This window comes from Spermophilus citellus, assembly GCF_964194105.1.
Source record: "Spermophilus citellus genome assembly, chromosome: 15".
NCBI lineage: Eukaryota > Metazoa > Chordata > Mammalia > Rodentia > Sciuridae > Spermophilus > Spermophilus citellus.
The window spans coordinates 97,150,761-97,177,272 of NC_138195.1; the positions used below are offsets into that span (position 1 = coordinate 97,150,761).

The 26,512-nt window shown below is 59.2% G+C and overlaps 1 protein-coding gene across 1 annotated transcript in view; it reads right to left on the bottom strand.

Moving 5' to 3' along the window:
• Positions 1–26,512, bottom strand: part of CFAP46 (cilia and flagella associated protein 46) — a gene marked incomplete at its 5' end in the record, with an annotated part of 85,132 nt that overhangs the window by 37,910 nt on the left and 20,710 nt on the right. The window contains 18 exons of the mRNA XM_081268263.1: positions 859–1,008; positions 1,677–2,180; positions 3,233–3,435; positions 4,691–4,874; positions 8,409–8,592; positions 8,745–8,883; positions 11,095–11,182; positions 14,303–14,465; positions 14,888–15,019; positions 18,356–18,522; positions 19,050–19,157; positions 19,923–20,072; positions 21,385–21,550; positions 22,526–22,738; positions 23,399–23,532; positions 24,594–24,721; positions 25,419–25,549; positions 26,318–26,441. Of these exons, the coding sequence (XP_081124389.1) occupies positions 859–1,008; positions 1,677–2,180; positions 3,233–3,435; positions 4,691–4,874; positions 8,409–8,592; positions 8,745–8,883; positions 11,095–11,182; positions 14,303–14,465; positions 14,888–15,019; positions 18,356–18,522; positions 19,050–19,157; positions 19,923–20,072; positions 21,385–21,550; positions 22,526–22,738; positions 23,399–23,532; positions 24,594–24,721; positions 25,419–25,549; positions 26,318–26,441 (3,068 nt within the window). The remainder of the gene's footprint in view (positions 1–858; positions 1,009–1,676; positions 2,181–3,232; positions 3,436–4,690; positions 4,875–8,408; positions 8,593–8,744; positions 8,884–11,094; positions 11,183–14,302; positions 14,466–14,887; positions 15,020–18,355; positions 18,523–19,049; positions 19,158–19,922; positions 20,073–21,384; positions 21,551–22,525; positions 22,739–23,398; positions 23,533–24,593; positions 24,722–25,418; positions 25,550–26,317; positions 26,442–26,512) is intronic.

Genomic DNA, 26,512 nt, shown 5'->3' on the forward strand with positions numbered 1-26,512 from the left:
GGCTCACCACCAGGGTGGCACAGTGAAAGGAGGCCAGCTTGCTGCTCCCACAGCACCTGCTGACCCACAGTGCAGACGACTACTACCACGTGGATTGTATCAGGAGGGCGGACCTGGCCACAGAGCTCTGGCTGTGCTGGGTGGGGCTGGAGGAAGGCACAGGCATCCCCAGGCCACTTGGCAGCCAGGGCCTCCCCATTGTTGAGGACTCCCGCGGGCTTTGGAGACCTTCTGGAAGGCAGGGATGCCTTTCAGACACGTGGGCTCCAAGGCACCTGTAACAGTGTTCCCAGATGTGCCAGCTGTGGACTGGAACCTATACCATGTCCACCAGCAGGAGAGAGGGCCAGCAGACCATGTCTGCTCACTGTGGCAGATGCTCTGTAGCAGAGGGGAGTGGCCACTGTGACCAGAAGTACAGATGGACCCAGAAAGAAGCTGGCCCAAAGGTGATGAGTCCATGACTCAGTTCCTATGAAGCCCCAAGCTGGGCAGACAAAGTGGGCTGGACTGCAGCCCAGAGACAAGGTCCTCCTCCAGGACCTGGGAGACCACATGGCCAAGATGGGCTGTGTGACCAGGAGGAGGGTGTGTGCAGGACATAATCCTGGGGTCCCTAAGGAGGGACGTGACAGGGAGAGGGGCTGTGTGGCCACGGTGTGGAGTGGGTGAGGAGGCAGGCAGGAACCTCCCCTACAGACAGGGATCTCTGTGGTTGAGGCAGCTGGTTTGTGTCTGGTGTCTGGGCACGTGACCCTGGGTGGGGTGTGGGAGGAGGGCATCCTGGTGGACGAGTGCTGTCTGGCCAGCAGGTGGACTGCCCTGGGCGAAGTCCTCCCTGCCCTCACACCTGCCTACCGGCTTTTGGATCGTGGCGGAGTTCACGGTGAAGTCACTTTTGTCCTGCTTGAACACCGCCAGCAGCTCCTCAGGGCAGGAGTAGAAAGCCCACTCTTCCGCACTGGCTGGCAAGTCTTCGAGCTGCTTGTTGGGAGCCGAAGCCTGAGACTGGAAAGGAGAGAATGCGGATTTGCTTTAAAGAATGAAGTTCAAACCAGTCACCTCCATGGCCCCGCCAGGACCAGGGCAGAGGGTGACCCCCTGGGGGGCGTACACCTGCCGTCCCTGGTGCCCAGGGCACACGGCGCCCTGCCTGCCCTCCGCCTCTGCAGCTTCTCTGCTGGAGCCACATCCGACTTTCTGTGCACCAGGCAGCTTCCGACCTCACTGCCCAGTGACACCGGGGACACTTGTGGCCCTCACGGCACAGGTTCTGCCTGGGCCGCCCAGGCTCTGCAGCCCACGGGGTTGGACATGAGCTCACACACTTCGGGCTGGAGCCTACTGAACTTCCGGCCACATGCAACGTGTCACCTCTGCTTTGACCCAGGGAGGAGCCAATATTTTAGGATGAAATGTCCCATGTGCCCTAGCGGCTTCCTAGGTGAAGCACTGCACTTCTCACCGGTCCCCACCTCCCTGGCCTCTGGGCTGCTGTTTATCGGGCTCATCAGGGAACAGGGTTACTGTCACCCTGGGTGAAGCACGTCACTGTCTCCATTGTCCAACACAGAGGAGGTTGCAGACCCCACTGGGAGTACCGGGGAGGCTGGGAGGCTGTGGGGCCTTGCCTCTGTCTCTGGGGAGGCCATGTCTGAAAGAGAAGGCACCCTCACCTGCTTCCCGTCCTTGATCTTCTCCTTCTCCTTCTCCTTCTCCTCCTTCCCCTTCTCCTTCTCCTTGACCTTCTCCTTTTCCTCCTTCCCTTTCTCCTTCTCCTCCTTCCCCTTCTTCTCCTCCTTCCCCTTCTCCTCCTTCCCCTTCTTCTCCTCCTTCCCCTTCTCCTCCTTCCCCTTCTTCTCCTCCTTCCCCTTCTCCTTCTCCTCCTTCCCCTTCTCCTTCTCCTCCTTCCCCTTCTCCTTCTCCTCCTTCCCCTTCTCCTCCTTCCCCTTCTTCTCCTCCTTTCCCTTCTCCTCCTTCCCCTTCTTCTCCTCCTTTCCCTTCTCTGTGACCTTCTCCTTCTCCTCTTTCCCCTTCTCCTTCTCCTTCTCCTTCTCCTCCTTCTCCTTCCCCTTCTCTTTTCCTTTCTCCTTCTCTTTTTTAGATAATGACATATACGAACTGGCTGCTGCTAGAATTCTATTTTCTAGAAATGATTTTCCGGCTGTCAACAAAGAAACCTGTGGAAAGACAAAATCCAAGTTGGCAGTATTAGAAGCAGGGCTGTGCCCACCCCCCTGCACCAGGTGGAGGGGCCCTGGCTCTGAGGGTGCTGCTCTGCTAGGGTCAGGCTGGGGAGCCGCTGCAGAGCTGAGCCTCCCGGGAGGGCTGGGCCCCCAGCGGCTATGTGACCCAGGCCTGTGAGCACATGGGTGTCCCCCAGGGGTACTTCCCCACTGTAGGTGCAGCTGGACATCCTCACACTGAGGCTTCTATGGACAAACCTTGCCATCCCCCAGAATCTCCCTCTTGGTGGCCAGGCCTGGGCAAGGGCAATGGTGGCTTCAATGGATAGGGGCTGCTGGGACAGAGGCCCATATTCCAGATAGGACTTGGGTGGCCAGCAAGGAAGGCACAGCTGGCCCTTGAGGGGCCTTTCCCCTCCACAGGTCCTTAGTGCAGACGTGTGGTGATGGTGGCATCACTGGAGGCTGGGCTTGGAGAGCTGGGGATAGGTAGACTCCAAAGTCCTTCCTGTAGCTGAGGGGCCCCTTGTTCCTCCACCCTGCTGGGGGCTCTAGGGTCACTTGGTCTCAGGAAACCAGCCTGTCCTGGTGGACACTGCCCACAGGGCCTGGGATAGTCACACATGGGCAGTCCCCAAGGGCTGGAGACCAGCCAAGAGCTGCCTCTGGTCCCCACAGGGAGCCGTGGAGGAGAAAGGCAGAGGTGGCCCTTCATGGCTGGGGTTGGGGTCAGAAGAAGGTTCCAGAAGACACAGCTATTGACAGGAAGACTAGGCTGCTCTGTGGGTGGCCTCAGCTGGGACACTGTGGGCACAGGCCCGGCAAACAGGGCTGGGGTGGGTTTGGGGAGTAGCAGGGGCTGGCTCAGAGGGGGCCCAGGGAGCACACCAGGCCAGAACAGTGCCAGCAAGGTGTCTCTCAGGGGAAGGACATGGGTCACCAGAGCGGGGTCTGCCCTGTCCAGGACCTTTGGAGAGTCCCAGGAAGACTCCCAAGGAAGCAACAAGCATGGCCTGCACTGTGGCCCAGAAACGCACGCCAAGCACCTGCCAGATGTGCCTGAGGAAGGTGTAGGCCGCCAGGCAGTCATCCTGGTAGTGGGTGGAGCTGGGGGTCTCTGTCAGTGCCCGCAGGATGTGCACGCGGGCCAGCGCTTCCAGCTGCTTCACATTCCATGGCTGCTCCCAGGAGACGGGCTCCTCCTGGCTCGCAGCGTCTTCTGCTGGGGTCTGAATGGAGGTGCACTCCCCTGCAAACAAGGTGCCTGGGCTGAGTGCACCTCCAGACATGGGGTGCTGTGGGCCAGGGGCCGCCCCTCTCCTGCCTCCTACTCGCTGGCTCCTGCCCAGCCACCTGCCCTCCACCAGGCCCTCAGGTGGCGCCTCCCTGTGGAGGCTCATCAGAGCCGACTGCTCCCCAGTGTCCTGACCCTCTCACGGGCCTGGAGACCAGGAGACTCCTGACTCCCGTGCCTGGCTGGTGTCCTGCAGCCCTGCGGTCTGCTGTCAGACTAGCCGAGGCAGGGCCATAGGCCAGCTGCAGAGTTTTCCCTGGCTGGTGGGTGGGGGTCTGGGGCCCTGGCTAGTGCAAGTCGCAGGCAGCACAAGGTGTCTAGAACCTGGCCTGAGCCAGCCGACCCCAGGCCTGCTGCCTGGGACACAGCCTGGGGCCCAGCTGCCCTGGGCCTGGGGCTGCTCTTGCTGAAAGACACTCCCTCTGTCGAGGCCGAGGTCTGCCACCCTAACGTCTCCCTGGAGCAGCGCTGTGCTCTCAGCTTCCTGGGGAAGCATCCCTGGGCTGGACGCAGGGCTCCTCCAGGTGGCCATGGTGGTGGCTTTCCTTGCCACTTCCTGACCACTTCCCTCGTGGCCTGGGGTCCCTGAGAAGAACTGTCCATTCTGACAGCAGGCTCAGGCCTGTGGCCACTGGGCCAGTGGCCCTGACCCGGCCAGCACCAGGGAGACTGTGGGCTGCACCTGTGTCCCTGCACCTGTGACTAGGGCCTCAGCTCTCCTTCGGCTTAGGTTGGGTCATGGCAGGCCGGCAAGGTGACCTGGGACTCCTCATAGGGAACTCTTCCCTAGTGTCCTTGGGTCGGTGCCCAGACAGTGGGGTCTATAAGCAAGGCTCCCCGTGTTTCACCCAGGGCCACCCTCGGCCCCCACACGTGTCACAGACAGGGCCCTGGGAGTCAGAAGCCTGTGGGGAGGAAACCAGACGCCCCACCTGAGCTGACTGGAGGGTGGGGCACAGGAGGTGCCCTCCTGACTGGAGGAGCAGATGGCCCCTCTGCCTGTCTGTGATCCCAGAGAGACCAGGCCACCTGCCCCTCTCCTGAGCATGGTCACAGGTGGTCAGGGCCCCCTGCCCCCACAGACCATCTCCTAGCTGACCTTCACTGGGCACAGTCTTGGTGTTCACCCCAGTGAGGACTGGGCCAGGCTGACCAGGACCTGGCACCCTGAGGGGAGAGCAGGGAGGACAGACAGGCGTGGCGTCCTCACCTTCCAGCCCAGGCTCCCACTCAGGCTCCAGCTCGGGGTCACCCCTGGTGGGCTTCATGACCATCAGGATCTCCACTGCCCAGTTGAGGTGGAGGAGCACGTCTTCGAGAGGAAACTGATGGAAGCAGAGCCACTGGCTGAACTCCAGGATGTAGTCCACCTTCTGCCACTCACTCTCCGGCTTCTTTGGGATGAGACAGAACAGCAGGCTAAAGGTGCAACACTGCTGGTCCAGCATGTGGGAAACTGGCACGGAAGAACCAGCCGACGGCCTGGAACCGTCACTGTGAGGACCACCTGACACTCATTCTGCTGCGGTCACCACAGAGACCTCTTCCACTGAGACTTGTGGCTCCAGAATGGACAGTATGTGGCAGGAGAACGTGCACAGACTAAGGCCTGGCACAACACTGGGCCCATGACCTCTGCTCGATGGCAGCTGTGTGGCTGGCCCCGCAGGGCTCAGCAGCACCCAGCCCTGAGCTCCATCTGCACACAGCTGCTCCCCCAGGGCTCCTTGCCCTCTGCCCTGGCCCAGCCAATAGCATCACTCACATCTGCAGCTGTGCTGCCCGTGATCTGCATTCTCTGAGCACCCACCTGTGCCCATGTGTTCATTCCACAAGGCCCGTGGGAGGGCAATGCCAGCCAGGCACCCAGGAGTCACCCTCGTGGGTGTGGAGTGCGGACACACGGGCGCCTGGCTGGGGGGCCATCCACTGGGGTGCACAGCTGTCAGGATGGGGCCATGGGCACCAGGGACAGGCGTCATCGAGAGGGCATGAGTGAAGGCCAGGGAGCGTGTCCAAGGGAGCACTCCAGGCAGGGGTGGGAAAAGGCTGACTGGGCAGTAGGTGGCAGGCCTGGGCTAGGCCACAGCAAGTGACAGGAGAGCACAGAGGGCAGCTGAGAAAAAAATGGAGTGGACTAGAGAGAAGGACGAGGTAGGGACAATTGCTCACATGGGGTGACAATGAATTCCATGGCCAGGGTGGAAAGTGGCAGTGCATCCTGGGTGTGTGTGATGGTAGAGAAAGACCAGAGACCAGGGGCAGGTGTGTGTGGTCCTGCAGGTGTGGGGTGGGGGAGGGTGCAGATGCCAGGGGCAGGTGTGTGTGGTTCTGCAGGTGTGGGGTGGGGGAGGGTCAGATGCCAGGGGCAGGTGTGTGTGGTCCTGCAGGTGTGGGGTGGGGGAGGGTCAGATGCCAGGGGCAGGTGTGTGTGGTCCTGCAGGTGTGGGGTGGGGGAGGGTCAGATGCCAGGGGCAGGTGTGTGTGGTCCTGCAGGTGTGGGGTGGGGGAGGGTCAGATGCCAGGGGCAGGTGTGTGTGGTCCTGCAGGTGTGGGGTGGGGGAGGGTCAGATGCCAGGGGCAGGTGTGTGTGGTCCTGCAGGTGTGGGGTGGGGGAGGGTGCAGATGCCAGGGGCAGGTGTGTGTGGTCCTGCAGGTGTGGGGTGGGGGAGGGTCAGATGCCAGGGGCAGGTGTGTGTGGTCCTGCAGGTGTGGGGTGGGGGAGGGTGCAGATGCCAGGGGCAGGTGTGTGTGGTCCTGCAGGTGTGGGGTGGGGGAGGGTCAGATGCCAGGGGCAGGTGTGTGTAGTCCTGCAGGTGTGGGGTGGGGGAGGGTGCAGATGCCAGGGGCAGGTGTGTGTGGTCCTGCAGGTGTGGGGTGGGGGAGGGTCAGATGCCAGGGGCAGGTGTGTGTAGTCCTGCAGGTGTGGGGTGGGGGAGGGTGCAGATGCCAGGGGCAGGTGTGTGTGGTCCTGCAGGTGTGGGGTGGGGGAGGGTGCAGATGCCAGGGGCAGGTGTGTGTGGTCCTGCAGGTGTGGGGTGGGGGAGGGTCAGATGCCAGGGGCAGGTGTGTGTAGTCCTGCAGGTGTGGGGTGGGGGAGGGTGCAGATGCCAGGGGCAGGTGTGTGTGGTCCTGCAGGTGTGGGGTGGGGGAGGGTCAGATGCCAGGGGCAGGTGTGTGTGGTCCTGCAGGTGTGGGGTGGGGGAGGGTCAGATGCCAGGGGCAGGTGTGTGTGGTCCTGCAGGTGTGGGGTGGGGGAGGGTCAGATGCCAGGGGCAGGTGTGTGTAGTCCTGCAGGTGTGGGGTGGGGGAGGGTGCAGATGCCAGGGGCAGGTGTGTGTGGTCCTGCAGGTGTGGGGTGGGGGAGGGTCAGATGCCAGGGGCAGGTGTGTGTGGTCCTGCAGGTGTGGGGTGGGGGAGGGTGCAGATGCCAGGGGCAGGTGTGTGTGGTCCTGCAGGTGTGGGGTGGGGGAGGGTCAGATGCCAGGGGCAGGTGTGTGTAGTCCTGCAGGTGTGGGGTGGGGGAGGGTGCAGATGCCAGGGGCAGGTGTGTGTGGTCCTGCAGGTGTGGGGTGGGGGAGGGTGCAGATGCCAGGGGCAGGTGTGTGTGGTCCTGCAGGTGTGGGGTGGGGGAAGGTCAGATGCCAGGGGCAGGTGTGTGTAGTCCTGCAGGTGTGGGGTGGGGGAGGGTCAGATGCCAGGGGCAGGTGTGTGTGGTCCTGCAGGTGTGGGGTGGGGGAGGGTGCAGATGCCAGGGGCAGGTGTGTGTGGTCCTGCAGGTGTGGGGTGGGGGAGGGTCAGATGCCAGGGGCAGGTGTGTGTGGTCCTGCAGGTGTGGGGTGGGGGAGGGTCAGATGCCAGGGGCAGGTGTGTGTGGTCCTGCAGGTGTGGGGTGGGGGAGGGTGCAGATGCCAGGGGCAGGTGTGTGTGGTCCTGCAGATGGAGTAAAGGCGTAGGGTGGAGCAAGACACTTCCCAGAGTTCTGCTGCAGGAGGTCTACAGCGGCTTGGCTCAGGGCTCCCTTCAGCAGCCTTTGCCCTAGCAGCCTCCCTTCTTGGGGCAGCTTCTACCTCTCTACCAAATGACGTCCAGCAGGAGAAAATACTGAGATGAGCTCCCGTGGTTCAGAGCAAGGCCAGGGCCTCCCTGCACCCCTGGTAGCAGAGCCCTGGCCTCTGCATCGGCACTCTGGGCCCTGTGATGGGCCTTGCCTAGCAAGCATAAGAACTGTATTTGGACCTGAGCCTCTTCCTGACCAGTCCACCACCCGCTTGCTGAGGGATGCCCTGGACCCAATAGTGATCCGAAGGCCTCTTGGTGGGATGTGCCTAAGGCCTAGAAACAGCCATAATACAGAAAACCCCTTTCAGATGCTTGCTGATGGTCCAGGCCTTTCAACCCACACCCGGACACCTCCAGCCCCCATGGACAGATTTCAGGTGTGTCCCTCCTGGGCCTCCCTTGGGAACCATTCGCATTGAGTCAGTGGCCAGCACCCACCCTCCCCTGGTGAGTGTGTGTGGGTCCTGCAGGGACAGGTGTGTGTGGTCCTGCAGGTGTGGGGTGGGGGAGGGTGCAGATGCCAGGGGCAGGTGTGTGTGGTCCTGCAGGTGTGGGGTGGGGGAAGGTCAGATGCCAGTGGGGGAGAGTGACCCACTGGAGGCAGGATGCCTCTGGGGTTGGGTGGGAAGGGGGCGGGTCCTGGAGGGCTGCATACAGGTGCTGTGGCCTAGGGGCTCCAGGGTAGTGAGGCATCTCCCCTCGGGGCCTCACCAGTCCTCCCACGCTGGAAAGGGCAGCTGGAGGGCCAGCCAGCCTCTCGGCAGAAGGGAGGCCTCCCGTGGCGGCTCCCTCCAAAGGCCTGGCCAGTGAGTCCCAGTGGTGGGGCTCCTCCTCGTGTGCCCAGGTGGGGCCCGGGTGGGACTGACCTGCAGTGCTTTGATTGCCTTCTCATAGCAGGTCAGCTGCCCACACACGGTCTTTGAGTTCAGGGCCAGACGGTGCCACATGTGGGCCAAGTAGTCCTCGCTTTCATCCTTGAACTTCTGAATTTCCATAGTAAAATTCTGGCCAAGTTTGGCTTTCACGATGACCATGTGTTTGAAAATCAAGCTGCAGAAGGAAGAGGGAAGTTCGTGGGGAAACTCCAAACATACACGGGCACCCAGAGCTCAGTCTGTCTGTGCTCCTGTCCCAGGCAGGAGGCCAGAGGGAGCCCGAGGCCTTTGGGAGGGCGTCCTGGGCAGCAGGGGCCAGGCACTCACAGGCGGTGGGCGGTGCGTGGCAGCACGTGCACAGCCTCATCCAGCACCTTAAGGCCACCCTCCCAGTCATCCTGGTCAGCGTGGCTGTGGAAGAGCAGGCCATAGAGGGCAGCACGCAGTGTGAGGTCATCCTCAGCCCCTGTGGCAGGGAAGAGCAGAGGCCTCAGAGGGGCCAGGTTACCCCACTGGCCTCTGACCTCCTGGGACCCTCCCACCGCTTCACCGTCCCCCTGATTGGGAGCCTTCCTACACAGGTGCTGGAAGGCCAGCACTTGCCCTGTAGCACAGATGTGAGGAGTGCTGCCTGCTCCTGACCCAGGTACCCTCCAGGCAATAGAACCAGAATTTTGTGTCCCTATCTGGTCTCTGCTGCTTTCTCCTGTGGGTCTGGGGGATCTTGCTCTAACAGAAGCGGCCAGGAGTGTGCGTGCATTAAAGGTCAGCATGTGGGACTCAGGGTCACCCTAAGACCGGAGGGACTCAGGTCACGCAGCACGTCTCCAGGATGTGGGTATCTTATGCGTCCCCAGTATGGACCAGGTTGGACCCGCACACAGCCTTGTCCACCCCTGAGGTCATGGCTGGCTTGGTGCTTGTGCCCTGCATTTGTGACCCGCCTGCAGTCCCCGCTCACTCAGAGAATGGGCTCGGTCAGACTGTGTGAGCTGGACCACTCTGGCTTAATGTACTGCCCACCCTCTGCAGGCTCAGGGCCCAGCAGGCCCACCCTTCCAGCCTGGAAGCTCAGTGGCTGGGTGAGGAGCCTGTCACTTCCAGGGTCCTCCTTGATGTCCAGCCCCTCCTCCTCCAACTGGCTTAGTTGCAGTGGCTTCTGGGGCAGCCTGCACCCCCTGCTGGCCATTTCCTCTGCGAGCTGTCACCTGGGTGGCTTTGGGTCACACCAGGCCAGACCCAGGTCCACTCTGGCACTGGAGCTTCTCAGACGGTGAAGTCCTCCACGCCTGGTCCCTCCCCAGAGATGCCAGCACTTTTCTTGTCATTTAGAAACAATGTCACAACAAGGAAAGCAGACACTCCTTCCTCCCAGTGCCCGGTCCAGCACCACTCGGGACAGGCTGCAAGGTGCTGAGAGTGGGCTGGGCCTCCTGAGCCGTGCCCAGGGCCGAGGCTGCCGGCGGTCCCAGCCACAGTGGGGAGCACGGAGCTTCCTTCTCTTTCTGAGGCGGTTCTCTTATTTCTCCAGAGCAGGAGTGCTGGGGCCAGAACCGAACATGCGCTCGGCTGAGAGAGGGCCCTGCAGCAGTGCCCAGAGTGGTGTCCATGGTCTGCTGGCCCTCTCCTGACCCAAGTGTGGCTGCAGGAGGTGGTCCACTTCTGAACCTGGGAACCACTCTTTGAATTTGTCACTTAAAGCATGGCCAGCTGAACAAGTGGAGGTGCAGGGTGGAGATCTTGCCACTCACCTACCTGGAGGCTGCACTCCAGCAGCGTCTCAGCATGGAAGAGGGCTGAGTGGGCGGAGCTGGCCATGGGGCCTTGGGCCACACCATCCCTACTATTGCAAGCCTTTGTGCGCCACAGAACCTGACAGTTCTGCTGCCAAGTTGATGCCAAGTATTTCCCACACTTTCCTTTTTAATTTTCTGCATCTGTGGGAAAGTGTGCCCCTGGCCACAGGTGGCCTGTGATGCCCAGTTCTGCTGAGACTTCCTTCTGCAAAGCTCTTTCATCTGCCGTTGGTTTCCGTGGGAGGAGGTCCCCCACAGGCCTGGCTGCTTCCTGCTCCGGGGCTCTCTGCATCTCCCTCATGCGGCACTCAAGAGAGCCTTTCTGCAGGGCCTCAGTGCTTGGCTCACATCGAATTCTCCACAGACACATTTTTAAAAATTTTAAGTCAATTTTCTCTCTAAGTAGACTCCACAGTGCTCAAGGCTGGGACCACCTTCCTTATCTAGGGTTGGAAGACCCACCCAGCACAGGCCAAGTCTCTTGACAGAGAGGGAGGACCATTTTTAGGAGATAACCAATTGCTCTGTGAACTGGACCTGGAATCGTAGAGTGCCGTTCTAATGATCTAAGGTCAGGTGCTTCTTTTCCTTCTTTGGGAGTCTATCTCCACACGATTTAATAGCAAGTGTGATTTATCTGTCAGGATAACCTGGAGGCCAGTGCTGGCCCTGGACTTGCAGGGTGTGGCCCTGGAGAAGGCTGGAGCACAGCCCGGGGCCTCTGTAGGGTCACTGTGAAGGTGCCGAAAAGACACGCCTTGCAGTCACAGAGACCAGGCCGCCTCCTGCACGGGGCATGGGCTCTGAAGGCACAGAACACTGGAATCGTCCAAATCCTTTCCTCCCCTCGCCCAGAGCATGGGAGTCCCGCACCCACCAACCTGGGAGAAAGTGGCCCTCAGCCGTCACCCTGCTGCTCTGGAAGTCCGCCGTGGGCCACTGATGCAGCAGCAGCGTGTTTCCTTTCTCCTGCAGGAGAGACAAACGGCGCACACTCTGGAGGACTGTGGTGTGTGCTTTGGGAGAGGCCCACTCTCTCCAGGCCTGTTCCACACAGTCCTGAGCTCCAGCCAGAGCAATCAGGCAAGAGAAGCAGGTGAAAGAAATGCAAACAGGAAACAGAAGAGTTAAATTCTCTCTGTTTGCTGATGACATGCTCCTATATCTAGAAGACCCAAAAATATCCACCAGAAGATGGAAGTTGACAGAAGAATTCAGCTACATCACAGGACACAAGATCAACACTCATGAACCCACAGCCTTCCATGCTCCAATGATGAATCTGCTATTCCATTTACAAAAACCTCCAAAAAAATGAGAATAAATCTAACCCAAAAGGTGGAAAATATCTATAATGAAAACATTAGAACATTGAAGAAAGAGATTGAGGAAGACTTAGAAGATAGAAACACCTCCCATGCTCTTATATAGGCAGAATTAACACTGCTAAAATGTTCATGCTACCGACAGTCACCTACAGATTGAATGCAATCTCCATAAAAATACCAATGATATTCTCCTCAGAACTAGAAAAAAACAGTCCTAAAATTCACTTGGAAGAATAAGAGACCCAGAATAGCCAAAGCAGTCCCAAACAAGAAGAGCGATGTCGGAGGCTTCACGGTACTCGATGTCATATTACTCTGCAGAGCTACTGTAGCCAAACACCAGACAGACTCAGAGACCAGCGCAGCTCAAGATACAGACTTTCAGTCATCTGATGCTCGACAGAGGGGCCAAAATAAGTGTTGGAGTAGAGATGGCCATTTTAACAAATGGTGGCTGGAAAGCTGGATATTAATATGTAGAAGAATGAAATTAGATCCCTAGCTCTTATTCTGCACAAAAATCAACTCAAAATGGATCAGAGACGCAGGAATGAGACCAGAAGCTGTGCTACTGCTAGAAGTAAACAGACCAGTGATCTAACACGTTACCGTAGACAATGACTCCCTCAACCAGGACCCTAAAGCCCAAGAAATAAAACCCAGAATCAATAAATGGGATGACATCAAATTAAAAGCTTCTGCACAGAAAAAGAAATGATTCAGAGCATGAGGAGAGAGCCGACAGAACAGGATGAAATCTTTGCCAGATACTTTTCTAATGGGGGATTAATATCCAGAATATGTAAAGAATCCCCAAAACTTCACATCAAAAAACTGAATAACCCAATCAATAAATGGGCAAAAGAACTAAACAGACACTTCTCAAAGGAAGAGATACAAATGGTCAACAAATACATGAAAAAAATGTTCAACATCTCTAGCAATCAGGGAACTTCAGATAAAAAATTTATTGAGATTTCATCTCACTCCAGTCAGAATGGCAATCATCTAGAATACAAACGATAATCAATGCTGGCAAGTGTGATGCATTCTGTTGTCATATATAACAAATTAAAATCAAGAACAATTAAAAAAAATGCTGAAAGAGGGTAACACGTCAACCCAGATTCTACATATAAAGAAAATGCCCTTAAGAATGAAGATAAAATAAAGGTATTTTCAGAAGAAAGATTGAAAGCATTAATCACCAGCAATAAATGCTAAAGGAAGTTCCTCAACCTGAAGGCAAATTATACTAGGTGATAGTGGTATCACCAAAAAACAATGACTAATGCAAAAAATGGTCAATGCAAAAAACAATAATTTTGATATTTTCCTCTTAATTTTTGACATGAATCATATAACTCTAAAAATTAGAGCAGTGTCTGTGTGACATAATAAATTGCAAATGCAATATTTTAAAAATGCTGGTGAGGATGAGGGGGAAAAGATACACTTGTACGTATTTGGGAAGACTGCAAATCAGGGCGACCACTCTGGTAAGCAGGATGGAAACTCCTCAAAAGGCTAGGAATGAAACCACCAGTGACCCAGCTGTCCCACTCCTCGGTATGGATCTGAAAAGAGCTACATCAGCACACGGCAGTGATTCAGCTACTTCAGTGTCTATCGCAGTGCACAATAGCCAAGCCGTGGAATCGCCCGGGTGCTTGTCAGCAGATGGATGGACCCAGAGAAGGTGGTTTACATGCACAATGGAGTCATACTCGGCCATCAAGAAGAGAGAAATTATGGCATTTACGGATAGATGGGTAGAACAGGAGCCCGCCATGCTAGGTGGGAAAGCCGGACTCATGAGGGCAAGGGCCCCAAATTCTCTGTGGTATGTGGAGCTAGATAGAGCAAGATGCAGGGTGGGGGGGAGGGAAGGTGTGTGGGACCACCCCACCACAGGGAGCCAGCTGTAAGTAGACCGAAGGAAGGCCAGAGAGGAGGGGAGGGGCTGGGAAAGGGCAGCAGGAAGTGCAACTGGTAACAAACCACAGGAACCACAGCTAGACTGCACAGGTCATCCTCACCAAGGGCGCCACCAAGACGAGATACACCCCATAGCACACACACCACACACTCACTCCACTCCACCCACACCACACACCATCCACTCCACACACCCACGCCACACAGAGCACACACCCCACACCATACAGGACAAGCAGACACCGTCACCTGCCAGGCACTACACACCATGTACCCATGCTCCATGCCACAAATATAATCACACACGTACCACACACACCATGCAGACCAGTCCCCTGGCAACCTGCATCTTGCAGTGATGTGAAATCTCTAGTGAGTCTTGGTGCTGACCCAGTGTGATGGAAGCACACTGGGAAGAGTGTCTGGACACAGAGGAATGGCGTGCAGAGGCCAGGTCACTGCTCAACAGAGGAGAAGAGCAAAGGCACCATCTGGCTCAGCCCTTCAGACCAGCAGGACAGGCGGAAGAAAGACCAGGGAGAGGAAGTGCAGAGCCTCGGGGAAGGCCCTGGCAGGGTGGCTCTCAGGCTTGGGGACCGCTGTGTGGCTGATGTCCATGAAGGGCTGAGACAATCTGTGCCTAGCCACCCAAAGGTAACAAGGTCGACCCCCACAGAGCTGCTTAAGAGGAAAGCACGGTGTGGGGGAGGCCCCGGGGGGCCCCGAGGTCAGCGCCCGCCTGCGGGGACCTTGAACTTGTGGTAGTGGCTTGGGCAGGCACCCCACCCTGGGGGACCTCCGGCTAGCCCACACCCCTGCCCACCTGCTTCCTGGCCTCCGTCTTGTTGATGATGCTGATGAGCTTCTGGACGGCCGCCTTGGCCTTCTTCCTGTTGACAGCTGAGGATAGGAGCGGCAGCCAGGCATTCCAGTAGTGACGTGCAGCCAGCATCACCAGGGCGCTGCTGCCTGCGAGGCCCCCAAACCTGAAAGCACATTCCACACCCAGAGGGAGCAGGTGCAGGTGGCAGGTTGCTGGCCACACCTCCCCGAGGGGGGCGGGGGGGACCGGGGGGTTCCCGGTGCCACTCTGCAGGTGCTTGTGCCCCCTCAGTGAGGCCTCAAGCCCACCCAGCCAGTTCTCCCTGCACAGCAGGGCAGCAGTGGTCTCCTGGCCACCTCTCCTCTAGCGCCCAGGCCTGGCCTGGCCCTTGCTCAGGCCACTCAGGGGCCTCTGGTCAGCACTCCTCTGGATGGCCCCAGGGTCACTCGGGGCAGCCAGTGGCCTCTGGTATCCCTGGGCCCCTTTTCAGGGGGCACAGTCCTCCCTGCACCACCTGGCTGCGCCTGGGGCTTCAGTGCCCCAGCAGGCACCCCGTGCCCGGGCTGCGTGGTGCTGTCTGCACACCTGGCACTCTCCACAAAGGCCTTGGCGGCCACCAGCCGCAGCTGCTTCCTCCCCTTCAGGTTTTCCATGATGCTTCGGCCCTGGATGCAGGTAGCTGTGCACAGCATCTCCGCCACCAGCTGGGTCTCCACCCTGGGGCAAGAGTGCTTGAGGAGGGAGGCCATCTGTCACAGGCCTGCGTCCCTCCCTGGGAGTCTGTGGCCTCACCTGTGGCCCTGGAGATGGGGGCACCTCCCTCCCTCCTGTGTGCAGCCCCCACCCCCTCAGAATTGGAGTAGCCACGGGGATGTGCCCCACTGGCTGGGGGCCAGTGCCTCTGGCCTCCGGGGCCCTGCCGTGGGCTGGAGCACACATGTGGCTGGGGTCTTGGACACTTGCCCTGGTTGCACTCAGAACCCACAGGGGGAAAGGCCACCGGGAGAGCTGGGCAGCCATGCTGGGGTAGAGAGCATCACCAGGACCCCTGGCTGTGGAGGGAGCCAGGGCCTGAGAGTTAGCTTTGGTCAATGGGCTCTCCATGACTGGGCCTGGTTAACTCTTGAGAGTGACCTTCTGAGAGACCCCAAATCAGGACTAACTGGCTGAGCCTAGTGATCCACAGAACTGAGAGCCATTAACTCATTTGGGGGCCAACTGTGGGCAGCAGTGGGCCAGCAGGTCCAGCCGGGCTCTGTGTGCTGGGCCAAAATGAGCTCTTCCTCCGGTGGTGCTCTCGGCACCCAGCTCAGCTGGGACATCCTCCTGCAGAGCCCCTCAGAGCCCTCTGAGCATTTCCTGTGGCCTGGGCACCTGCCAATCACACACACTCAAGTGTGACCCCCACCATGGCAGGGAGCACACCCTTGCCATTCAGTTCAGAGTTCTCCCTGTGAGAAACAGGCTGGTCCTGGAGAGATTCTTTCAGGGACCAGAGTCCTGGAGGCCAGCCACACCTGGCCCTTCCTAAAGCAGACAGAGGAGGAAGGCGCTGGCTTTTTCCTGCAAGGATCTGCCCTGCAGTAGGAATCTGGTCGGAAGGGACGCTGAGGCTGAGTGATGAGGGCCAGGGAGCTGAACACACTTGAGGTGAGCACGGCTCGGGTCCATGCTGTGTGCTGGCATCCTGGAAATCAGGGTGGTCTTTCTGAGGCAGTGTCCTCAAGGTGAGATCTGTCCTTGGGGATCTTTGAACCTGTGCCCTTACGGATTTTCCTACTCTGTTCTCCTGGGGGCTGTTAAACTCTCCGCGACTGCTGTGTAGCGTGCCCGGCGGTGCTTCACCACTGAGGAACACCCCCCTCCGATGCACCTGGGCTGGACCGCGTCTGGGGGATGCAACCCAGCGGCTGATGGAGCCTGTCCTGGGGGAGCACTGGGAGAGCTGGGGGCACTGCTGGTCCCTAAAGGGGCACTGGCTCCCGCAGGGTTAAGGGCCAAGGCTGCCCTCTGCTCCCTGCTCTCCTGTGCTCCTGCTCCTCTCCACTCTCCTGAGTCTTTCCAACCTCTCCCGGCTCATGTTCAGGAGACCTCTTGGTGGCCGTAGGGACACCAACACGACCCTCGACTCAGACGGGGTTGCTGCAGGGCGACCCGACAGCTCTGAGGACAAGCTGTGGCTTCTCTTCCCGTCCTGTGGCACTGCTGCCAACACCGTTCCCTTCTGTGTTTTCATGGATCCCACCAGGCAGGGTGAGTTCTGCTCCCGTCAGGTGTCCTTTGCAGAATTCAAGAACTGGGGAGGTGGGAGGCCTTTTGTGTACCACCTGGGTGTTCAGTACTTCCCAAGCCTGGTTCCCATTTAGAACCATGTTCCTTTGGCTTGAAGCCTCTCCCCCCCACAGCTGCTGGAGCACACCCCCCCAGACCCCCGCAGTGGGCAAGTCCTGTGGTGAGCAACGGCACCAGTCTCCACGGGGGGCGACAGTGGTCCACTGATGATCTGCCCAAGACCCAGTGCAGACGGCAGCTTAGTCTCTGACCTCTCCTCTTCTCATGCCATTCATTTGTAGGTCATGGTGCTGGCGCACACGCCAGGCCTCACCCCGAGGTGGGAGTTCTCAGAACCCAACTCCCAGGTCAAATGCCGGCTCTGCCTCATTGCCAGTGGGTGGCCCAAGAGAGAGAATGAACCTCTGCCTGCCCCAGTCTCCTCGTCTGCAGTGTGAAACAGGACACCTGCCCACTCAGAGCAGCCCTCCAGGGGATGCCGGTCACAAGGTTGCTTGTCACCTTGTTCTGTCCACGTCTATGCACCTGGGAGTGTGGGAGACCCTGGACCACAGAGGCAAGGGGTTAGTGAAGCTGCAGGTCACATTTCTTTGATGACTCCCAGATCCTCACTGGGTGTGTGGATGTGGCCCCCAAGATGCTGTTTGAGCAGGACCACACGTTGCCCAAGCTCACCCTTGTGAGAATTTGGTCAAGCTCTCAACTCTTGCCCACATGGGCTGACCCCACCATGCCACGAGAGCCAGGAGGACCTGAAAGATGAGACTGGCAGACGGGGCCCAGGCCAGGAACACAAGCCCTTGGAGGTTCTCCTGAATCCAGCCGCAGAGGGCTCCTCCCAGCCTCAGGTTTGTCGCTCAGGAAGGCCCTGAGGGCAGGACTCTGCAGCAGCCCACGAACCCCTCATATTCAGAAAGGGGACAGTCAGGCACTGTGATTGCCATTCCAAATGAGAATACAGAAGCAATAGAGGGGAAGGGAGGTGTCCAGGGTATGTGGGGGCAGGTCCTGTGGGAGACAAGGCGGGAGCGGGCAGGTGGAAAGTCAGTGTCACTGATTCTACCCATGCTCCTTCCATCATGACTTGACTGGTTCAGGCATATCCTAGTGTCTTCAGAGTGACCTTCACAAGGCTGTCTCTGCTGGCCATGGAAGACCGTTGATCCAAACCCCCTCGGTGCCCCAAACTCACATGACCCCAGGGGACGGTGCCAGGAGGCGGGTCTGTGGGTGGCCTGGAGGACATGGGGTGGAGCTGCAGATGGGATCCGAGGGCCGCCTGGCCTTGTGCCTGTGAGCACGCAGGGAGGAGGTGCTGTCTGCAAGCTGTGTCCTGAGCTGTCTTCCAGCCTTGGAGCAGAACAGGAGCAGGGGCCTCCCTCCTTGGTAGTCCTTGGTCCCAGCAGTCTGGACTGACACCCCCTGCTCTATGCCCACCCTGCCTATAGGCAGCGGGTCACACCCGGCCTCAGGGTCCCTCTTGACACTGAGCTTTGTGGGGACCTCTGTGGGGAGCTCTGTGGGGAGCTCTGTGGGATGGGGAGACAGGAGGTGGAGGCCATCTGTGCTCAAGGGCAGGCCTGGGTGGAAACTCACAGGATGACCTGGGGCCCCGCCAAGCCACAGCAGCCATCTTAACTCAACATGCTCATGTGCCCACACCCTGGTCCATATCCTGATACCTGCGCATGCACCTGGCTTCTCTGGGGGCCTTGCTCCTGCCTATGTCACCGATAGAAGGTCATTACGGAGGTTACTTACGGACCGAACACCCTCAGGTACTTGATGCCCAACTGTGTGGCCATCTGACAGCAGGTCATGGTGATCTCATGATCATGGGCCGCATAGGCAAAGTGGGTCAGCCTGGTCAGCGTCTGCAGCTCCACCAAGGGCTCTGACCAGCTGCACTCCGAGGCCATTTTCACCACCTTCCCAGGAGGGAGGACCAGAGAGAGGGGTGTCACGTGGGTGACAATGACTCCCACAGCCTGTGGCTCACAGCAGTGAGTCTGCTGCCAGCCTGGAAAGCCACGGGATTCTGAGGCCTGGACACGGCCAAGCATTTGCTAAGCTTAGGTCATTCGGTGTAGCCATTCCAGACACCCCTGTGATCGGCAAACACCACTGCACTGTGGACACCACACTGGCCACGTTGCTGTCCCCGACACGTGGTAGCTGCTGTCCCAGTACAGTGTGCAGGTCCCCATAGATGCCTCTGCCTGTGCAGAGAGCTTGGCCAGGGTGGAGGCCCAAAGGCACACCAAGACAAAGGACCACTCCAGACAGCAGCTGAGGCTGTGGGCTTGGAGGGGTCCACAGCGTTCTGTGGGAGAGTGCCGTGGTAAGAAAGTGGGTAGGCTTGAGTTCTGCAGCCCCAGGCAAGACCCTCTGAGGCTGGTTTCCTAGTCCCTCTCTGCACTGAGCTGTCAGGCCTCTAGGACACCATGACACCCACCTGGGCCAGGGGGGGCACGGTGAAGTCCATGAGGCCCAGCCCGTTGCAGGAGTACATCTCCAGAGCTACGAGGACTCTAGTCACAGAGCTGATGTCCTCGCTGGTGCTCTGTGGAAAGCAAGGGGCACTGAGTGTCCATAAGCCCGAGCACAGGGGAGGGCCGGCAGGGAGGACCTGGAGTCTTCCTGAATTTCAACCTGAGTTTCATGGCAACAATCATCCTGGGAAGTATGTAGTCATTTGGACTTAGGCTACATTGTATCCATCTGCCTCCAGGTTGCTTCCCAAGTAATGACCAGGCTGTGGCTGAGCAGGCCAGAGCAGGTCAGGCAGTGCTGGGGGATGGGGCTAAGGTGGAGGCTGAAGGGCCTGGGGCAGCAGCTGCCCAGGCAGGGGCTCCTCCTGCCTCTGGCTGTACAGCCCTCCCCAGGCTCCCATCTGGATGCTTCACTCAAATATCCCTCCTGCCTCCTCTCCTGGCTCCTTCCCTGCTGTCCCCAGTGACGGGGCCCCATAGGCTCTGTCTGTGGAAGCAGGGTTGTTCTGGCCCATCCCTTTCCAGTTCTCCCCCACACCCTGGTGTTCCCAGCCTGGGGGCCTTGGCACCTGCCAAGGAGGTGACCATCTGCTGATGAGTGGCGCTGAGTGTGGGCAGTGTCTCCTGAGGTCCAGGCTCAGGCCTTGCAGCAGGCTGGGTCCTGGCCCTTGAGCACAGCTGGGGCGGTGGTCTCAGTGGGAAGCTAGCCTCCAAACCTCACGAAGGGCAGTACTCCCCACTCTGGTCAGGCCTGGGGCCCAAAGGAGAAGGTGGCCTGCAGGTGCCCCATGGGCCCTGCTTGCACACACCTGGCCCGCAGTGACCACTGGGCTCACCTGCTCGTCGGTGCCCAGCCGTGGCCCGATCTGCTGCTGTGCCATCTGCTTGGCCTTCACCCAAGTGGCAATGAGCTGCTGCCGCACACTGGTGGGCACCACCTCCTCGGGCACACTCCCGCTGGTCTGGCTCAGCGCAAACTCGCAGACCTGCAGTGCACAGGGCCTGCTTCCCAGATCTGCCTCAGGCAGAGGCGCGATGTCCCCACTGAGTGCCCAACAACACAGAGGCAGAGCTGCTGCCCAGATGGCTCATGCTTCCTTGCTGACCACCACCAGTGCTCTGGCTGCCACCCAGGGAGCAGGTCAGACCCACATTCACGCCCTCAGCAAGTGAGGCCAGGCATTCCCCCGCTGCTGTGGCAGGTATTGGATCTGGACATGGACAGCCAGGGCCAGGACCCTGCACATGTGCCCTGAATCCACTGTGGATTTTCTCATGGTGACAGGACAGGGCCTGTGGACTGGCCTGCCGAGTGCCTGTTTCCTCACCTTCACAGAGGCTGAAGCCTGTGTGAGGGTCACTGCTCAGAGCCCGTGCAAAGCAGTGAGCACGGCCACCAGAGGTGGCCACTCACCAGCCAGGGCTGGCCTCTGAGCCCTGGCATGGGTTCTGGTCCTCCAGACTGCAGAGGCCTGCAGCTTCCATGTCTTCCCCACGCCCCCCATGTCCCCTCCATCATGGCCCCCAGGCCCCCCATGTCCCCATGCCCCATGTCCCCTCCATGCCCCCTCACCCCCACGCTCTCCACTGTCCTCCCACACACACCCCCACGTTCCCTCCACCCTCCTTGTGTGAGCTCCAGGCAGCCCTGTGGCACCCACAGGAACACTGCCAGGTGCCGTGGCTCAGCGGGCTGCTGGCCTCCTGTCCGACAGCAGATGGGTCTGTGATCTCTTGGGCTTTCACTGCAGGCTCAGCATTAGTGCCTGGCCTAGCTGCCTCAGTCCAAGAGGCAAGCCTCCCTCCCGCTGACCCAGGCCACTCCAGCCCTCCCCAGCTCCTGTTCCAGTCCAGCTCCTCCTGCCTGCAGGTTCCTGGTGCTAGTCCTGGTTCCTTCAGGAATGAAGATCCGAACGAACCCTGCCATGGCCTCCCAGCAGCCTGTGCTGGCCTCCCTGGCTCCACAGTCACACCCCTTGTACCTGCTGAGGCCGCAGCAGGAGAGCTGCCTGGGTCCCCGTCCTGGCGTGGGTCCTGGTCCTCCAGACTGCAGAGGCACGCAGCTTCCACATCTTCCCTAAGTCCCCTCCATCATGTCCCCCATGCCCCATGTCCCCTCCGTGCCCCCTCACCCCCGCGCTCTGGTTTTCGTGTGGCCGCACTATCTGCCAGATGCCTGGGAGGGCATGGGCAGAGGCTCTATGACTGTCCTCCCCATCTTCTCCCCCATGTGTGTCCAGGCTGCTGTCCACGTCCCCTCCCTTCTCTCCCCTTGCCTTGGGCCTGGGGAAGGTGTACCTCCACTGCTGTTCGGATCTCAGTGGCAGCCGCCGAGTCCAGGGGGGTGTGAAACGTGTTTGGTTTCGGGAGCTTTTTTGCCTTTTCCGGTGTCTGGGTGGGGATCCAGCTGATGATCAGGCCTCGAGCCAGGGCACTGCAGAGCATCACCAGCAGGACCGCGTCCCTAGAAGACAGGGTAGAGGCCCAGGCCCTCGAGCCCCTGCAGAGACGCTGGGATCTGTGGTGACCACTTGTGTTTAGGGACCCATCTGCCAAGATGTAGCAGAATGGAGCCACCCACTGTCCTCAGGGAAGCTCAGGGTCTGTGGCTGGGATTGGGGAAAGAGCGGGAGTCCCTGCTGCTGATGGGGAGGCAGGACCCAGGGCCCCTCCTGCCGAGCGGGACACCCTTGCCAAAGGATGGGCTCCCGAGTGCCCAGGGTGGGCTGGCAGGGCAGAAAGGCCACTGTACCCATGCTCGTGTGCCAGGGTGTCCTGGAGGCCCTGGGAGATATCCAAGTCTGATTCCCAGGTGTAACGGGCCAGCTGAAGACATTACAGAAATAGGGCTTGTGGGACACAGTGGTCTCCACACACCAGGAGTGAGAAATCAGCCTGGCAGACGCTCGTGGGCAGGGGCATGGCAGGGAGCTCAGCTTCAGGCTGCCCGTCTCTCCTGAGCCATCTGCTGGACCCCAGGCTGCAGCCTGCGCAGCTGGTGGACTCATGCCCTGGGAAAGGTGAGTGCAGCACGTGGCACTATGTCACGAGATGCTCTGCATTGCTCATCACTTAAAGTCATCATGGACATGTGGCTGCAGCCTCGCCCATTCTAGCTCCTACTAGAATCTGGTGTAAAATAATTAAAGTCCTGTTGTTCAGACCAAAAAGCAAACCAACAAAAAATACATTAAAATTGATCTTTCTGATTTAACTGGGAAACCAGTCTCTCAAGTTCACATACACCTGGATGTGGGAAACCCAGACACAACCGAAACCCAGGAGAAGGTGCATAGGCAGCACTCTCCCCCATCTTCAGAGCATAGGCCTGGCCCCTGCTGACTGCTGTAGGACCCAGAGCAGACATGCCTGACCCCACAGCTGCAAGGGTCTTGGGGCTCCATGCTCTGCCAGTCTGCACCCACCACGCCACACCCACCCTTGGTGGTCAGAGGCCTTGATGATGCTCAGGAGCTTATGCAGGGGATCCACCAGCTCCCTCTGCCGCCCGGCCACGATGAGATGGTGGTTGTGGTTCAGCATGTAGACGGCGGCATTTTGCACCACCCAGGCCTCCCCGATCTCCAGCCCGATCTCCGCCGAGCGCAGCCAGTTGTTCATGGTGTACTCCGACAGGCTTTCTATCCAAGTTCTGCAAATGCACACCCACCAGCATTGGCCACAGGCAGGTCTTTCCAGAGGAAGCCGCTGCCAGCTCTCCTGGGTCTGGAGGGGTGCTCCAGCTGTGTGTGCTTCCCTCCCTGAACCCCACAGCCCTCTGCACCTGCCCCTCAGTTTGAGGGGTGGGACTCTTGGCCCCTCCGTCCTGAGTGCCACCCTCCTGCTCTTCCCATGTGTGAGCTCTCCTCGGCCACTGGATCCTGCCACTCACCTGCTTGGAGGAGAAGCAGCGGGCCGAAGCCTGGCCCACCCCGGCAGCCGCCCTTGCCCCCGGCCTCGTCACCCTTCTGCAGTTTGCCTGCCCTGTCACACACAGAGCTTCTCCCCCTCTGTCCTCTGCCCCTATTGCTGACCCTGGGGACTCACGCTCACCAACAGTGGGAAAAGTGAGAAGAGCTCACTGGAGCGGGAGAGTGGGGTCTATGTAAAGGCACCTCTGCTCACTCTCCTCTGCCAGGCTGCACTGCCAACTGCACACACCCTCTGTGATCCTGGTCCGTGTTGAACACTCTGGTCTCTTGTGTGACAACGGGACTGCTTTGTCAGTTGGGAGGATGTTCCCACTGCAGCCCCAAGGGTACAGAGGGCCCTTCCACCCTTAGCTGGCACATGGGCAGGAGTCGCCACCCACCTGTAGGTGATCCACTCTGGGTTCGTCTCTGGGGGCTCAGGCACGTAGCCAGCTGGGTGCTGGCTCAAGTCCTCAGGGGGGACAGCCTGGTCATTCAGCTCTACACCTTCTGTGTGCAGCAAGTGGATGGTGGCCTGGAAGAGAGTGTGTGGCTGGAGGGGTCACGGGCAGGCAGGGCCCAGCCCCAGGGAACAAAGAGCCAGGCATCTCTCCTTAAAGCTAGGGTTCTGAAACACAAAACACAGGAGTAGACTCCTGGGTAGAACCGCCCCCCACACACCTGTCACCTCACTGCAAAGACACACCTTGGGGAGAGAAGAGCTAGTGTCAGCACAGCCCCACCCACCACCCCTCCACAGATCAGACGCTTCTTCCTGCTACCAAAGGCCCAGCCATCTCTGAATCTCCTGATGGCTTTGTGAATCTGCTTTCCAGAAAAGGGCTGCTAAGCCCACGGGGCTGGGAGGGAACTTTGGGAGAAGTGGGGCTGGCGCTGGCTGGATAGACCCCATGGTCACGGCCACCCGTGTCCACTGTCTGGGGGCCAGCTTCCTGAGCACAGAGCTTGGCTTCAATCCGTGCCATGGACCCAGAGCCTCAGCCAACAGATCAGCAAGGACTTCCTGCCCCTGAGGGACCCCAGAGGAAAGAACATGCACGGGCTTGGAGAATTCTGAAGTCACCGCCAGCCAGGCACAGGCACAGGCTGGGAGCTCATGCTGGCCTTAGAGTGGGCTTGGATCCAGCTGGCTGCCTTCTACCTGGCTGACTGAGCCGGGCAGGCAATGTGTCTCAGTGCCCACACAGGCAGGGGGTCAGGGCCAGGCCCCGGGTGGGGCCCAAGGGAGCACCCAGCAGAGATGACAGCTCCTCCAAAGGCTTCCAAAGTCCTCTCCAAATATAAGTCCCCAGTGGAAAGACCATGACCTGTTGTGTCTCTGTGCCTTCGGACTCACCAATCAGAAGTTATTTCTCACAAAAGATTACAGCAATACACAGCATGACAGGTTTTGATTGGCATCTTCCTCCTAGAAGAGCTTCCAAGGACTTGGGAAATTTTCCTTCCCTGACCCACTGTTTTGGGAGCCCAGGTGGGGCCTACGATAAAGATCTCCAGTGTGTTGACAAGATACACGGGTGCTGTCACCCAGGGTCACGGTGGGCCCCACAGACCAGCAGCAGCCCTGGGACGCACCTCAGCGCTGATGAACCCCACCTCTGCGAACTTGCGCAGAAGGCTGTGGGGCCGCTGCTTCGGCAGCACCCCTTCTGACTGGCCCCAGTTCTCCTGCACAGAGCCTTCTGTGGTTCGCTTCTTCCTTCCTGGGGAGGTGGAGCAGGAAGAGGGTGAGGAACAACTCAGGAACTCTGTGGCCCTGTTCCGGGGTCTCCTCAGCTCCCTATAGGGTGCCCTAGGTAGGGGGCATGCGCTGTCAAAGGTGAGGATGGTGTCAGACTCATGTCCAGTGACAGGGGGCGTGATGACAGTCAGTGGCAAGTTTGTTGCCATTACAACTACCATGAACTGTCATGTGAGCCTTGCTTCAGTGTCCATGGGGACCCAGACCAGGACCCTGAGGACCCCAAGTCCCTCTGTAAACAGCGTGCTCTTGATATACCCTGCAACTTCCTCTGTGTGCTTTAAGTCATCTAGGGACAACTTAGGCACCTCACACAGGGTGGGTGAGCTGTAAGTGGCTGTCACACTGTATGGTACAGAGAATAGTGACAAGAAACACGTCTGACATGTTCACAACAGATCAAGCTTTGTTCAAGGGTTTTCAGACCTCGACTGGCTGAGTCTGGGTACACAGGGCCCAGGGACATGGGGGGCAGGCTGCACACACATTCAGAAACCCCACTCTCATTTGAAGGCTCCTCTGGACCTGTGTACCGACCAGACTCCTTACTGTGGGGCCAGTCTGGCCTCTCCAGGAGGAAGCCCCCTCCCCTGTGGCCCTCAGAGGGAGGAGCCTGGCCTTCTGAGGCACCTTTGTTCGGGGTTGCCCTGTGCGAATACCTCTCTTCTGCCTTGGGGACTTCTTGGCCTTGATGCTGTCATACAGCAGGCAGAAGCGGCTGGCTGTCCGACACACATCCCACACCTCTTGCTTCCGAGCAACCTTGGCCAGCTCTGCCCAAATCTGGATTCTGCTCTCCAAAACACAAACAGGGGAGGAGCAGGTTCAGGCATAGCTGGTGAAGGTAGCAGACACACAGGTGGCTGCCCTGGAGGAAAAGCCACGCTCCAGGACTTTGGGTCTGTGCTCCAGCTGGACAGCTCTAGGGCCAGGAATCAGGGGCAGCTCCCAAATTCCCCTCCCAGGGGTAGGGGAGGCCCTCTTGGGTTGATGCCATGGTCTGCCCATCACGCAACACTGATGGCTGCAGCATGTGTCCCCTAAGGAAGAGGGAAGTCTCTCGCTGGCCACACACCTGTGGGCTGTGGCCTGTTTCTCTCAAGAACAAGCAGGCCAGGCCTCATCCATACCCCTCCTGGAGTTCACAGAGCTGGAGGCTCTCCCAGGTGCACATCCTTCTAGGAGCACCTCCTGCCAGAGGCACACCCTCCCAGGTGCACGACCTCCCAGGAGCACATCCTTTCAGGTCCATCTCCTCCCAGGTCCACCTTCTCCCAGGTCCACATCCTTCCAGGTGCACGCCCTCCCAGGAGCACCCCCTCCCAGGTGCATGCCCTCCCGGGTCCACCTCCTCCCAGGTCCACCTCCTCCCAGGAGCACCTCTTCCCAGGTGCACATCCTCCCAGAGGGAGACCACCTTCCAGGTGCATGCCCTCCCGGGTCCACCTCCTCCCAGGTCCACCTCCTCCCAGGAGCATGTCCTCTGCCCCAACAGGCCCTCCTTACTAGGCTCTGCTTTGAGCTTCTGTTCTCCAGAAAAGTCCCTTTCCTTGCTCACCTCTCCTGGTCATTCTCGTTTCCCAGACGCCGCAGATGCCCAGCAGCCTTGTCCACACTAAGCATGTGATGTCGAGCCTTTGCGAAGAGGAAGGAGAATCTGCCCCTGGTTTTCCCAGTGGAAACTGAGAAAGAAAGCAAAATGTGAGGGTCGACATCATGTGCTGAGGAAAGGGGTGACAGGAAGAGCAGCTGC